The 13,832-nt window shown below is 47.3% G+C and overlaps 1 protein-coding gene across 5 annotated transcripts in view; it reads right to left on the minus strand.

Moving 5' to 3' along the window:
* Window positions 1-1,539: 1,539 nt before the first annotated feature.
* The window catches only part of BTBD11 (BTB domain containing 11), a 312,839-nt gene continuing 300,546 nt past the window's right edge, over window positions 1,540-13,832 (minus strand). For 3 of the 5 annotated variants that reach the window (XM_029954903.1, XM_029954901.1, XM_029954904.1), the window contains 2 exons: window positions 11,897-12,010; window positions 1,540-3,713 (listed from right to left, as the gene is read on the minus strand). In XM_029954903.1, the coding sequence (XP_029810763.1) occupies window positions 3,504-3,713; window positions 11,897-12,010 (324 nt within the window). In that variant the 3' untranslated portion in view covers window positions 1,540-3,503. The remainder of the gene's footprint in view (window positions 3,714-11,896; window positions 12,011-13,832) is intronic. The other 2 variants (XR_003914531.1, XM_029954902.1) reach the window with 2 other exon arrangements.

A 13,832-nucleotide genomic window follows, 5' to 3' on the forward strand; every position in this document is an offset into this window, starting at 1 on the left:
CTCAGGCTAGCTACTGCAAGGCGAGGGGTGGAGAGACCGAGCGCTGACTCTGAAGAAGCCCAGGAACCCAGGACCAGTGAAATAAAAGCTTTTCTCAGACTGCTGTCTGGGATCCTGACCTGCTCACCCATCCTGCCAGCGCATGCTGCCTGAGGTTATCGAAACACAGCTCAGCCACAGAGCGTGGGTAAGACAACCCTGGAGGAGACAACGCCCGGGAGGGGGGGGAGGGCAACACTTTATGCCTCGGGCTTTGCAGGAACAAGCAAAACATGAGCAGGAGAAACAGAATCCCAGAACTACAGACTCTCAGGGGTGGAGATCTTAGAAGCCCTCCATCTAACTGGACCCGGAGGCGTGCCTACACTGTCTTCCAGCTTCTGCCTCCCGTGATGGGAGCTCACACCTTGATGCCCGTTTTGGGTGCATGGGTGACACTTCAATACAGTACATAGAAGACCGATTACACGTGTGCGTAGTGGGGGCGGCGGAACCCAAGTCGAGGCCCTTGTGTTTACTCAGGTGGCTGCCCGCCCCCCCCTTCCAGCTCCTCCTTGTACCGGAAGCAGTGGAGGGAGCTCTGTGGCAGGCAGGTGGGCTCATCCTATCTCCCCCCAAGATGCTAAGGGCCTCAGATGCGAGAGGCTTCTGAGGACCAAATGACAAAGCTGCTCATCGGACAAGGAAAAGGCAAACTCAGCAGCATACACTTTATCTCTGCAAAAGGAATAAATCCAATGGTGTATTCACCCTGAGGCTACACACAGGGTGATGCACAAAAATAAATCGACTTTCTGTTCTCCAGGCCTGACTCAGAGTTCTGGCTCCTGGCACACGGGTGCCTTGGTGGCTTCTTAAAGAAAAAATGGATCTTGCCTGCTAAGCAGGGGCCGGCAGTCATTCTCGGGGGGCTCATGATGGCAGCAGGGCCTCACTGGCCCAGGTCTCCCCTCCCCGGCTTCCCGCAGCCCTTGTGGATGAGCCAGGGGGATTCACCTCCACCCAGACCTGAGCTGGGCCCAGGCTGGGTGAGGAGCCCGAGTGGATCAGGTGGGGACTCGGTTTGACCTCAGTGATGACAATAGCCAAGGGGAGAGCCGCTTGCCCCCCTGGGACCCCTACCCCAGAATGCTGCAGCGTCCACAAGCATCAGGTCATGCTGGCCCTCGATGGGAGCCAAACCATGCAGGCAGAACTCCGTTTCCTCCATCTTCCCGCCCCCCACAAAGCTTCATCCAGGCACACAAATGGCAGCCAGAACTCCACTCTCTGTAGGTGAAATCGGTGCATTAGGCAAAGTGGTGACACCTGTTAGGGGCTCCATGGGTGGCACCCGGAGGTGCAGGCAGACCCAGAGGACTCGAGCCTGCACAGCCAACCTCTGGTTGACAGGTGGACAGGTGGCGGCCCCTACCTTTCACCTCATTATCATTTTCCTCGGCTTTTTCTGCACAGCCACGTTTTCCCATCTTTCAGCTGAACCAAGTTCTTAGGCTCCACGAGTGGGGTGAAGAGCTCACTCGCACCACACACACAATGCACGGCTTGGGAAAATCATTTAATGACAGAGAAAGCACACAAACTAGAACAGAAGCCTGTCGGGAGTTGCCACTGTACAAATCAAAGCCCAGAGGCCCCAAACTAGTGCTAGACATTCACAGGGGAAGTCAATTGTGGTTAAGGGACCATCACATGGCATTTCTGAGGACACAGAGGAGGCAGGTGGCAGCGGTGACTCACGCACGTGCTGTGTGTATCTGTAACTTGGACTCTTCTGAAGGCAGTTTTTTTTTTTTAAATTTTTTCTTCCCTTCTTCGTTCGATGGTAGGGCCTGCGGTGATTTGCAGATGACCAAGTCGAAGACAGGCCTCATGTATCCAAATCACATAAGAGCCGATGTCGTAGGCAGATGTGGCCCGGGAGCTACTCCAGGGATCACATCCATGTAACTTGGCCTCAGTCCTGTGAACAGTGGCTCAGGGAGCATGTGCCACAGATGACAGCAGCTCTTTTAGAATCCGGGGTCTGTGCAGAACTTCCCAAAGGCATGCTAGGAAATCGGTTTACCAATGAAACGTTGTCAACCCCAAAGGGCAAAAGTCATTCTCGTGTCTACCTAGGTTTCAAAGGAAAGGACAAGAGAAAAAGGCAGCAACTCAAGAACTATTTGGAATACTGTGGCACGTCACCAATCTCTTTTGCTTATAATATATGGCAGAGCAAACGGAATTCCGTCGATAGAAACTTCCATCAGAGATCACCCTATACTGTACACTCTCAGAATACACAAAGAATCCTTCCTATCATACACATTTCTTCTTTAAAAATAATCTAACATAGTCATATTCTCTGGCTAGTAACAAACTATTAACATCTTTTGAGAGTACAGAGAAAATTTTGGGATTCATAGTAAATTCTTGGACGTGCGCGCACCCCCCCCCCCCCCCCGCCCCGGCCCCAGATCAGCATTGTCTATGAACACATTTCTGCAAAAGGATCCCAGAATCATTGTTAAAGGAAAGGAATATGGTACAGTTTCACCAAATGGATTTTTAGTAAGAAGTAATGGAACATTTTTACCTTGGCAAAAATGAAGCACAAACGATGTTTCACTGGCTCGGGCCCATGCAGATGCGTGTTTTGTTATGTGGGGCTATCTTACTGTCCCCCCGAAATCACAATTAGCATGCATGTTGTTTTCAGCTACTGTTAGAGATAATTATTGGCAGTGCACCTCTTTTGTGTAACCATGATCACTAAGGCAAGATTATTATTTCACTTTGTATAGAGTATCAGCAATATCTTGTCAGATGCATGTTTATATGGTATAGACCTGCAACTTACTGTTATTTAAAAAAAAAACAAACCCAAAACTCAAAACACAGATCCCTAAACACGATTCAACTGAAAACGAACTGTTAAGCTTTTAGAAATAGATTTTAAACTACAAGGCTGCCCTGTTTTTGTTTTTTTATGAACATTTTAAAAAGTTCCCACCCCTAAAAATTTGCCAAATTGTTTCTTCATTATTGGTAACAGTCTCACCAATTTGCTACCACGGTTGACTCTTGCTGAGCTGTAGCTACTAAGGTCATTGATGTGAACACGATGCTCTTCGGGGTCGGAACAGTCAAGTTCTCCAACTGTCCACCTGCAACTCGAATGACCTTTACTCAGTTCATCCATTGGACAGTGGTCCCGGCTATGGGTGTTCTAATGCCCCGGGGTGCTTTCGGATGGGGTTGGCTTGGCTGTCCCAGGTTGACCTTCAAGCTCTGGACCCCAGTGCAGATCTGATCTGCAGACCAGTGCAATGTCCTTTGTTTCTCAACAGGACACACGGGAGCTGAAATTGCTTATTCAAGAAAAGCTCAGGCAGTAGAGGCAGCTCCTTGGCCTAGCCAAAAACAGACGCCAGGTGAACTTTGTGTGTGTTTGTGTGAAGCCAGTGCAGCGGCAGAACTGGAAAATCCTTGGGGGACCGTTCCCTGCCCTGGACATTTCATACAACAGAACCTTTGGAGGATGACAAGTGGATTGATTGAATCCTGATGGCCAACGTCCTCTGTAAGTCCTGAAGCACATCCTGGCCCGTCCCTTCGCCATTCTTGTCATAGAGGAGCTGCTTGAAGGCTTCGTTTTCAATAAGGACCATCATGTTTTTGAGAAAGTAGCCCTCGCAATAGGCAGAGAGCTCTGTGACTCCAAGAAACTGTGGAGGGCGAGAGGAAGCAGGACATGGTTATGTTTCTGCAATGCACCTGACTGCCTGCATCGCTAATGATGGCAGACACCTATTAAGGCAGCTTGACTGTAAAAATGGCCCCGATTCTCTACCCTTTGCTGTATTCACCTTTGTGGGACAGGACTTGACAGCTTCTCTCAAGAGAGGGCTGGAGTCCATTTCTTCACCGCTTGGCCTTGTGACTTGCTCAGCCAACAGAACATGGCAGAAGTGAGAGGTGCCGATTCTGAGCTACCTTCAAGTGGTCCTGTGTGATTCTTGCTCAGAACCCTGCCTCGGTCAAGGGAACACGCCCTGGCGATCCTGCCTGGAGGGTTAGCAGCTCCTTGAAACTGGGTAGAGAGAGTGACAGAGCCCAGCCAGGGTCAACAAAGCCATGCACAGCTGACCAGCCAGCTGACTTCAGAAGCAAGGCCCACGGAGGCCAGAAGAAACTTCCAGCTGTCCCATCAACTCATGCGTTGAAGAAGTGCTTACTGTTTTAACCCCTGGGTTTTGCGGGTCTTTGTTGTGGCTGCAGATACCTGGTGCATGAATGGAGCTGCAGACACAGCTCTGTGCTCTTGGAGTATTATTAACCTATTTGACTCTCACAGCAACCCCAGGTGGGCACTGACTACCAACTCCCTGTTTTTAGGGCAATGGTTCTCAACCAGGAGTAACTATGCCTCCCAAGGGACATCTGGAGAAGTCTGGAGATGGTCTGATTGTCAGAACTGGGTGGTGGCGGTGAAGCGCGTACTGCTGACTTCTAATGGTGGGAAGCCAGGGATGCCGCCAACATCCCACAATGTACAGGATGGACCCCACAGCAGAGGATCTGGTGGCTCAAGCCGGCAGTGTTGAGGACGAGAAACTGATCTAGAGATGGGGTTCCTCAGAGACTGAACCGATGAGGAAGGGATTATGTTGACCTAGCTCCCCTTCATAAGCCCAAGCAGAGGGCTTGACAGATGGCACACACTTAATAAGTATTTGCTGAATGTATGAGTGAGCAGTTAACTCTGAGAGTAATGAACTAACAGCGAACATTTACCAAGGGTTACAATGTGCCAGGCATCTTGCTAGGTACTTCATGCACATCAGCTCCTTTAATCTTGAACTTCCCTGAAGTTGAGGGCAGATTACCACCTCCAATTTACAGATGAGGAGACCGACAAGAGTGTAAGTTACCAAAAGTCACACAGCGTGCCAAGGGCAGAACCAGGAACTGAACCCTTAAGACACCACCCCCAGCCTGACACCATTAATCAGAGGGCAGGGCTTTAGCCTCATATGTGCCTGGGGGAGGAACCCATGTTTTAAATACAGAAGTAAATGTGAATATGGGGGTTGGCTGTCTTCAGATCTTTTCTACAGTTTCCAAAGTCTCTCTATTGCAATGAACTAGATGCTCAGAAGTTCTTAAGTGCTCCTTAAGATGACATCCTGCTGCTTGTTTAAATGTTGAAGTATTTAAATTATCTAAATGCTGAATCATCCTTCTGAACTCTTTCTATCCTGTCCTTTAAACCAGAGATGTGGGGCACCTGGGTGGCTCAGTGGGTTAAGCGTCTGACTCTTTTTTTAAAAATTTTTATGGTTTTTATTTATTTTTGAAAGATAGAGACAGTGTGAGCAGGGGAGGGTCAGAGAGAGAGGGAGGTACAGAATCTGAAGCAGGCTCCAGGCTCTGAGCTGTCAGCACAGAGTCCGACGTGGGGCTTGAACCCACACACCGTGAGATCATGACCTGAGCTGAAGCCTGATGCTTAACAGACTGAGCCACCCAGGTGCCCCAAGCGTCTGACTCTTGATTTTGGCTCAGGTCACAGTCTCACGGTTCATAAGTTTGAGCCTCGTGTTGGGCTCTGCATTGAAAAGTGTGGGGCCAGCCTGCTTGGGATCATCTCTCTTTCCCTCTCTCTCTGCCCCTCCCCTGTTCTCTCTCTAAATAAATAATAAACATTAAAAAAATAAACCAGAGATGCACTTGATTGTTAGATGTGGAATGGTGGAATGATAAAGAGGGTTATGGTGGAATGGGTGGGAACAGCTGAATTCCAGTTGGGGCTCACCCACCTCCCTGCATATGCGACCAGAGCTGGGTCACTTGGCCTCCAGCTTTAGGTGTGTCATTTTCAAAATGTGAATTAAGACACCTGCATCCCAGATCCGTTGGGATGGCTTATGGCATGAGGAGAGGTAGGTTAGGAATATAGGGAGGGGCTTCTAGCTTCTGGGATATCCCCCCAACCGCCCAGATTTACCACTACAGCCAATGGCTGTTGGGCAATTTACATCATTTTTCTTTGCCTTGAAACTCCTATCCATAAAATGGGGCTGATGATGATACCTATTCAACAGTCTGTTGTTGAGATTAAATGAGATAATGCATGGAGTGACAGGACAATGGTCAATTGTAATCAGCACTCACTCAACGTTAGTTGGCATTATAAATGTAAACTACTTATAACTATCACTCTCCTTCTCACCAGCTGGTATCCAGTGACCCTCATGTACAAAGTAGGTGGCTAGGCTGGGAAAAAAAAAGGAACTGACTGTGTCTCTGGGACCTAGCCCAGCTAACGGACCAACTCACTGACACCATTCATTGAGCCAATGGCAACTGTATGCACAAAAACCATGTGCAACCTTGGGTGAGTCAAATCACTTTTGTGTGCCTCAGCTTCCCCAGCCAGAACATGAATGAGGTGACTCAGAGGGTACCATGCTTTTCAGTGCATTTAGGAAGCAGACATACTGGGTAAATATGCAGTCTCGGAGAGACTTAGACGATGTGGTGAGATTTAGCAGGTGGGAGGGCTTGCTTCTGCCCAGTGTTCCCACAGCCGCACAGAGTCCTGGAGTTGGGAGAGCCCTTAGGAATGCTTTCATTCTGCCAACATGAATGCTGCTCTCAGAGTCACAGAGCACAAGCCCTCTTTGTACAGGTGGGGAAACTGAGGCTCAGAGTTGCCTATCTTTGATTCTGTGGACTCACAGAGCACCTCCCTTGACCACACCCGGCTACTCGCTTTGTATATAAAAGTCACTCATCACAGGTTAGTGTAAGTGGAGAACAATAAGCAAAATAACTACTTGCATTTATAATTGGTGATATTTATTCAATGGTAACTATACATCAGACCCTTGCCTACCTCCATACAACTAATGGCTGACAGAAGTGGGGTGGCAACTCTCATCTCCTACACCAAAGATTGACAACTACAAGCCTGTGGGGAAAATCTGGCCCACTATCTGTTTTTGTAAATAAAGTTTTATTAGAACAAAGCCACATTCATCATTTATGCATCATGTGTGGCTGCTTTTGCATTACTACGGTGACCATATGGCCTGTGTGAAAATATTACCTGGCATCCATAGAAAACATTTGCTGACCCCTGTCCTAGACTAATTTTTTCAGGGGAAGAGATCATGTCTTACCAATTTCTTATTATATTCTGCTGAATACAGTTCCTGGTAAATAGTGGGTTTTCAGTAAACACTAATGAATGAATCCCCAGGTTTCCAAACCTGTGTTCTTCCCAGCACAGTGCATGGTTGGGCTTACTGTATTACCTTAGGTTCAATTTGATGAACCAACCTGTCCTTTTTCTCAAGTTGAAAGGGCCATCAGCAGCTTCAAGGCACCTTTTTTATGACAATAGTTTGAGACAGCTTTGCCAGGAACAACAACAACAAAAAAAGATGGTTAAGCCACACACTTATGGGATGGGCTTCTCTTCTGTATAAAATCCCACAGCTGTCTCAAACAGTTAGATGTGGCAGTGAGGTAATGTTGCCAAGGGCTTGGTGACATTTGGACCATTGTTATTAGCATGTAAACTCCTGCGTTTCCTGGGGTTCTGAACTGAGAGTTGGTTTTTCTTTCCCGTTTTTACTCAGCTGGCCTCGATTTGCAGTACGATCTGCCAGTAGAATCCACACGCATGTGACCATTAGTGGTGTTGCCGGCTCTGCGGCATCGGGGAGGCAGCCACAGAAGGGGGACCGGGCAGGGGCTGGCTGGCTTTGCCTTCTCCTCTGCGCAAGTATCACAAAGGCAGACTTTTGCATTGCAAACACACCAGGATGTGGCCTGGGAGGCCAAGGTGAAGTCCAGTGTCTGTAAAAGGCACTGCTGCAGAGGTACATTAACAAAAGGGGCAGCTCTCTGCCATAGGTATTCAAGGCCGGTAGCACTAATGTGTTCCCAGTCTGGGCTCACCTTGCATCAGGCTGCATTACTAAATAAGGTAGCTACGGGAGCTGCCTGCCAAGGCGCCTGAAATGATTAAAATGGATGGCTGTCAACAGGACAGGCCGTGGCAAAGCCACTTGCGGATGTTGGGCTCACAGGGCAATTTGAGTGTCGGTGGTCAGGAGATGGGGAAGGACCACAAGATTGATAATCGGGCTCTCTTCTAGGGTAGGGAGCAGTCCCTGGATGCTTTTTTGCAAAGTACTTAGTTTAAGATTAAAAAAAAGTGCTGTGCTCTGAGAAACCAGATTTTGATAAAACCCTCACTTAACCAAAATACATTGTGTGTGTGCGCGCGCACGCACGTGCGTGTATGTAGTGAGTAACATGTAGGATTTGATTTACTGATGACCCATGAGAAGATCTTTTCTGTGTATCAATGATTATTGCAAATACGTCAACCATTTATTAGGCCAGGTAGCAAACACAAGGGTAAGAGCTTGGAGTGGTTTGGAGTAAGACAAATCTGGGTTGACCTTCTGGTATATACCCCAAAGAACTAAAAGCAGAGACTTGACCAGATATTTGTTCTTCGGTGTTCAAAGCGGCATTATTCACATAGCCAAGGGGGGGAAATCACTCTAAGTGTCCACTGATGGATGACTGGATAGATACAATGTGGTTTCTCCATTCAGTGAGATATTATTCAGTCTTAAAAAGAGATGAAATCCCAACGCTTGCTACAGCATGGATGGACCCTGAGGGCACGGTGCTACCTGAAATAAGCCAGTCACAAAGGGCAAGTACTGTATGATTCCATTGACATAAGGGATACTCAAGTTCATAGAGACAGAAAGTTGAACCGTGGTTTCCAGGGGCGGAGGGGAAGGGAAATGAGAAGTTATCATTTTGTAGGTACAAAGTTTCAGTTTGGGAAGATAGAAAGGTCTGGAGATAGATGGTGATTATGGTTTTACGACAGTGTGAATGTGCTTACTACCACTGAATAGTACACTTAGAAATGCTTAACATGGTAAATTTCATATTATGTGCATTTTACTACAATAAAAAAATCTCCATAGTAGCTGTGTGACCTTAAGCAAGTTCCTTCCCCTCTCTGTGCCGCAGTTTCCTTATTATGATATGAGACTAATAATAGCATTTACCTGAAAGGGTTGTAGTGAGGATTAAAAAAGAAGGTGTAATACACGAAAACAGGTTCAAAATGGATGAAAGACTAAACGTGAGATCAAAAAAACCATCAAAATCCTAGAGGAGAAAAACAGCAACAACCTCTTTGACCTCGGCCACAGCAACTTCTTAATCAACATGTCTTCAGAGTGGCAAGGGAAATAAAAGCAAAAATGAACTATTGGGGCCTCATCAAGATAGAAAGCTTCTGCACAGCAAAGGAAACAATCAACAAAACTAAAAGGCAACCAACAGAATGGGAGAAGGTATTTGCAAATGACATTTGTTGGATAAAGGGTTAGTATTCAAAATCTATAAAGAAATTACCAAACTCAACACCTGAAAAGCAAATAATCCAGTGAAGAAATGGGCAGAAGACATGGATAGACACTTTTCAAAAGAAGACATCCAGATGGCTAACAGACACACGAAAAGACGCTCAACATCACTCATCATCGGGGAAATACAAGTCAAAACCACACCAGTCAGAGAGGCTAAAATAACAACTCTGGAAAGATGTTGCCAAGGATGTGGAGAAAGGGGAACCCACTTGCACTGTTGGTGGGAATGCAAACTGGTGCAGCCACTCTGGAAAACAGTGTGGAGGTTCCTCAAAAAATTAAAAATAGGCTTACCCCGTGACCCTGTGATAATACTACTAGGAATTTATCCAAATGCTACAGGCATACGGATTTGTAGGGCACATGTACCCCAATGTTCATAGCAGCACTACCAACAATGGCCAAATTATGGAAGGAGCTCAAAAGTCCATCAACTGATGAATAGGTAAAGAAGATGTGGTTTATATATACAATGGAATACTACTTGGTGATGAAAAAGAATGAAACCTTGCCATTTGCAACAACATGGATGGAACTGGAGGTTGTTATGCTAAGTGAAATAAGTCAGTCATAAAAAGACAGATATCACAGGATTTCACTCATATGTAGAATTTGAGAAACTTGACAGAAGACCATACGGGAAGGGAAGAAGGCAAACAAACCATAAAAGACTCTTAAATACAGAGAACAACAATCTGAGGGTTGATGGGGGAGGGGGATTGGGAGGGGTGGGGAAAATGAGTGATGGGCATTGAGGAGGGCACTTGTTGGGATGAGCACTGGGTGTGGTATGTAAGTAATGAATCACTGGATTCTACTCCCGAAGCCAAGACTACACTGTATGTTAGCTAACTTGACAATAAAGTATTAAAAAAAAAAGCGGGTGTTATATGGCTCTTAGCACAGATGCCTGCAACTAAAAGGGCTTGTTGAATGTTGGCATAAGACAGAAAACAACATTTCAAATGCAACCTGAGTTTTCACGATGAGCAACGAGAACATAATTCACGTCAGTTGCTGCTCTACAGAGCAGCGGATGTGGGAGACATCTCTTGAGCTCCAGTTTCCCAAAAAAAGACTTTTTTGTTTTAAATTAATTCCTGATCTCAACTAATTTCATTGTTTTTTCCTAGCAAATGCTAATCTACCCATCCTGAGCACGTGAAGAGAAATAAGATAGCACCTGGACCAATTATTTGAATTCTCTTGGTCCTAGTATCCCTACACGTGAAATGAATTAGATGAGGTCGCTGGTTCCTCAAAACTGGAGTCATGACTGGCCTTCAGACTGAAGTCACAACAGTGGCCTATGGAACTTGTTAAAAATACAGACTCTTAGGTCTCACTGTGAGACTATTGGGGTTGGGGGGCTAAACGCATTCAGAACTCTTCCCAGGTGATTCTGAGTCTGATACTTGGGCGGGGGGCTCCAGGGCTGGGAACTTACTCTCAACCTTGGTCATACTGGAAGTCCCTTGGGTAGCTCTGGAAAACACCTTTTCCCAGGCTCTACCCCCAGAGGTGAATTTAATTGGTCTGTGATAGGTCTTCCAAGCTTAGGGATTTTAAGTGAGCGCCCAGATGATTCTACTGTGCAGCCAGCGCCGGGAACACAGTTCTTGAACAGCAATTCTCACCCCTGAGCATGCATCAGAATCACATGGAGGGCTTGCAAAGCCATAGATGGTGGGTCTCTCCCCCAGAGTGTCTGATTCAGTAGGTCTGGGACAGGCCCTAGAATATACATTTCTTTTTTTTAATTAAAAAAATTTTTAAACATTTATTCATTTTTGAGAGACAGAGCATGAGCAAAGGGCAGAGAGAGAGGGAGACACAGAATCTGAAGCAGGCTCCAGGCTCTGAGCTGTCAGCACAGAGCCCGATGTGGAGCTTGAACCCACGGACTGCGAGATCACGACTTGAGCCGAAGTTGGATGCTTAACAGCCAGAGCCACCCAGGCGCCCTATAGAATATACATTTCTAACACATTCCCTAAAGATGCTGATGCTTCTGGATTAGAGAACACTCTTTGACAGTTGCTGTTCTGGAACCTTGCTACTCAAGGTGTGGCTTAGAGCAGCAGCAGAGGCTCCACCTGGGAGCCTGTTAGAAACGCAGAATGCAGGGCCCACCCTGGACCTGCCGAGTCAGGGTCTGCAATGCGATTCGTGGGCATGTTAAGATTTGAGAAGCACTGTCTGAGGACAACTCTGCTTTGGAAACTTCTGAGTTCCTGTTCCTGTATTCTGGAGGGGTGAGGTAAAGGGAAAGGCATCTCTCCTAGAGCGGGAGGCTGACAGTGGGAGGAATGCAGGTGTGGCTCAGCCTGGAGCGAGCCGCAGCACCAGCTCTCAGCCCTGACTCTGGGAAGGAAAAACCCGACCCCCTTCAGTACGCGGCGGACGCTCAGGGCAGCCGGGGCGGGACAGATTACCTTGGCGTGGTTGTAAATATCCACACAGTTGTCGGTATTGATGCTCTTTGCACAGATAATCTCACAGTGTCGCTGCAAAGCCTCCAGCTGGAAAAATTTCGCAGCAGACAGAAGCTAAAAACCATAAAAAGAGCCCGTTAGTGGATGGGAGGTGGAAATAAAGGGATGATAGTCATGGGAAAAATCCTCCTCTTGCGCAGAAGTGTCCCAAGGAGGAGGGCCGGGAACACAGCCCTCAGTAATGTCACTTTATTTATTTATTTTTTAAATTATTATTTTTTAATGTTTTATTTATTTTTGAGAGAGAGACATAGATAGCGTGAGCAGAAGAGGGTCAGAGAAAGAGGGAGGGAGACACAGAATTCAAAGATAGGCTCCAGGCTCTGAGCTGTCAGCACAGAGCCCAAAGCAGGGCTCGAACTCATGAACTGCAAGATCATGACCTAAGCCAAAGTTGGACACTTAACCGACTGATTGAGCCACCCAGGCGCCCCTAGTAATGTCACTTTAAAGCCCAAAGGGAACACTAGATCACTAGACACAGTGATCGAACTCTGTTGTGGGGGAAGATGGCAGAGGGGAGGGGGTTGAAGTGAACCAGATCCACATCTATTCTAGCAGGGGGTCAAGCAAAAATGCCTAAAGTTGTTATGTCCAGAAATAATGGCAAACGCCATTAGTCAGCAAGATGGATATTGGCGCGGTTCACTCTCTCTGTTCATCCAAGTGTCCACACAAATGTCCCCTCAGGGAAGCCTCCCAGACCACCTTCCTCCATCACTGCCTGCCCTCCTTACCCTGTCTTAGTTTTCCTTAGAGCCCTTGTCTCACCAGACATGATGTCATGCCTGTTGCCCTCAGAGAGTCCACGAGGGCAGAGATCTCTGTCCCTTTGCATCATTGCTGTAGCCCGACCCTAAGGGTTCACAGGGATTGCCTTTGGGGAAAGGAAAGGATGGGGGTGTGGGGGGCGGGGGGCCTTGGTGAGATCCTTTTTGTGATAAGCTCTTAGTATTATTTGTATAATTTACATGTAGGTTCATGATTTTGATTTTTAAATAAAATAAATGTTACAGAAGAGACTGCGTCCTCGAATGGCAGCGTGGTCCATAGGCAGAGAAGCGCCAGAGGTGTGGTCCAGAGCGACAAAGGAGTAACGGTGGGGAGGTGGGTGGGGCTGACCGTGGAAGGGTTCTCAGAGTGGGACCGGAAGGAGACATGGTGAATACACAGCCCTTGTGGCTCACCAAGTGCCAGGCAGTGTTCTAAGCACCTTATTAAACATAGGAACTCTTACAATCTTAAAAACCCAATGAGATAGATAGTTATTCCCATTTCCAGGTAAGGAAACTGAGTCGAGGAGGGGTTAAGTAACATGTCCAAGATCACAAAGCTCAGAAGGGGCAGAGCCTGGATTTAAACCCAGTTTGGCCCGAGTCCATGTTTTAATCACCATGTGGGGTCGCTTTTTGAACAACTGGTCGTGCTCTGACATCTCTACTCAGCCAGGCACCCTGGGCTTCACGGACACCTGAATGGGATCTGGCTCCCTTGCTCAGGATTATCGGAGTCATCTTGGCTTCTGGTTCAAAGATTCCAGTTTTGAATAGGAAAACCAACGAGCGCGCCACATTTAGGAAGGAGTAGGGACTCTTGGCCTTGGGCAGAAGGGAGCAGAAACGAGGCCTCTGGATTAGGGAGGGGAGACAGGCTTAACAGTGAGGTAGACAGCAGATGGGGAAGGCAAGGAGCCTCAGGAAGCAGGTATGGTCATCCTCAGCCCTTATAACTGGCTCCTGGCTTCTGCATCAACAGACACGCCGTGATTTGGTGAAGTCACCAAGGATAGCTCCTGGTGATGGTATTTGAGCCCCAGTTGTGCCTAGGGCTAGCCTCAGCCTCCTCAGCCAACTCCCTTCACCCCACCCCCAAAGCC

The sequence above is a fragment of the Suricata suricatta genome, chromosome 10 (assembly GCF_006229205.1).
Source record: "Suricata suricatta isolate VVHF042 chromosome 10, meerkat_22Aug2017_6uvM2_HiC, whole genome shotgun sequence".
NCBI classification, from domain to species: Eukaryota; Metazoa; Chordata; class Mammalia; order Carnivora; family Herpestidae; genus Suricata; species Suricata suricatta.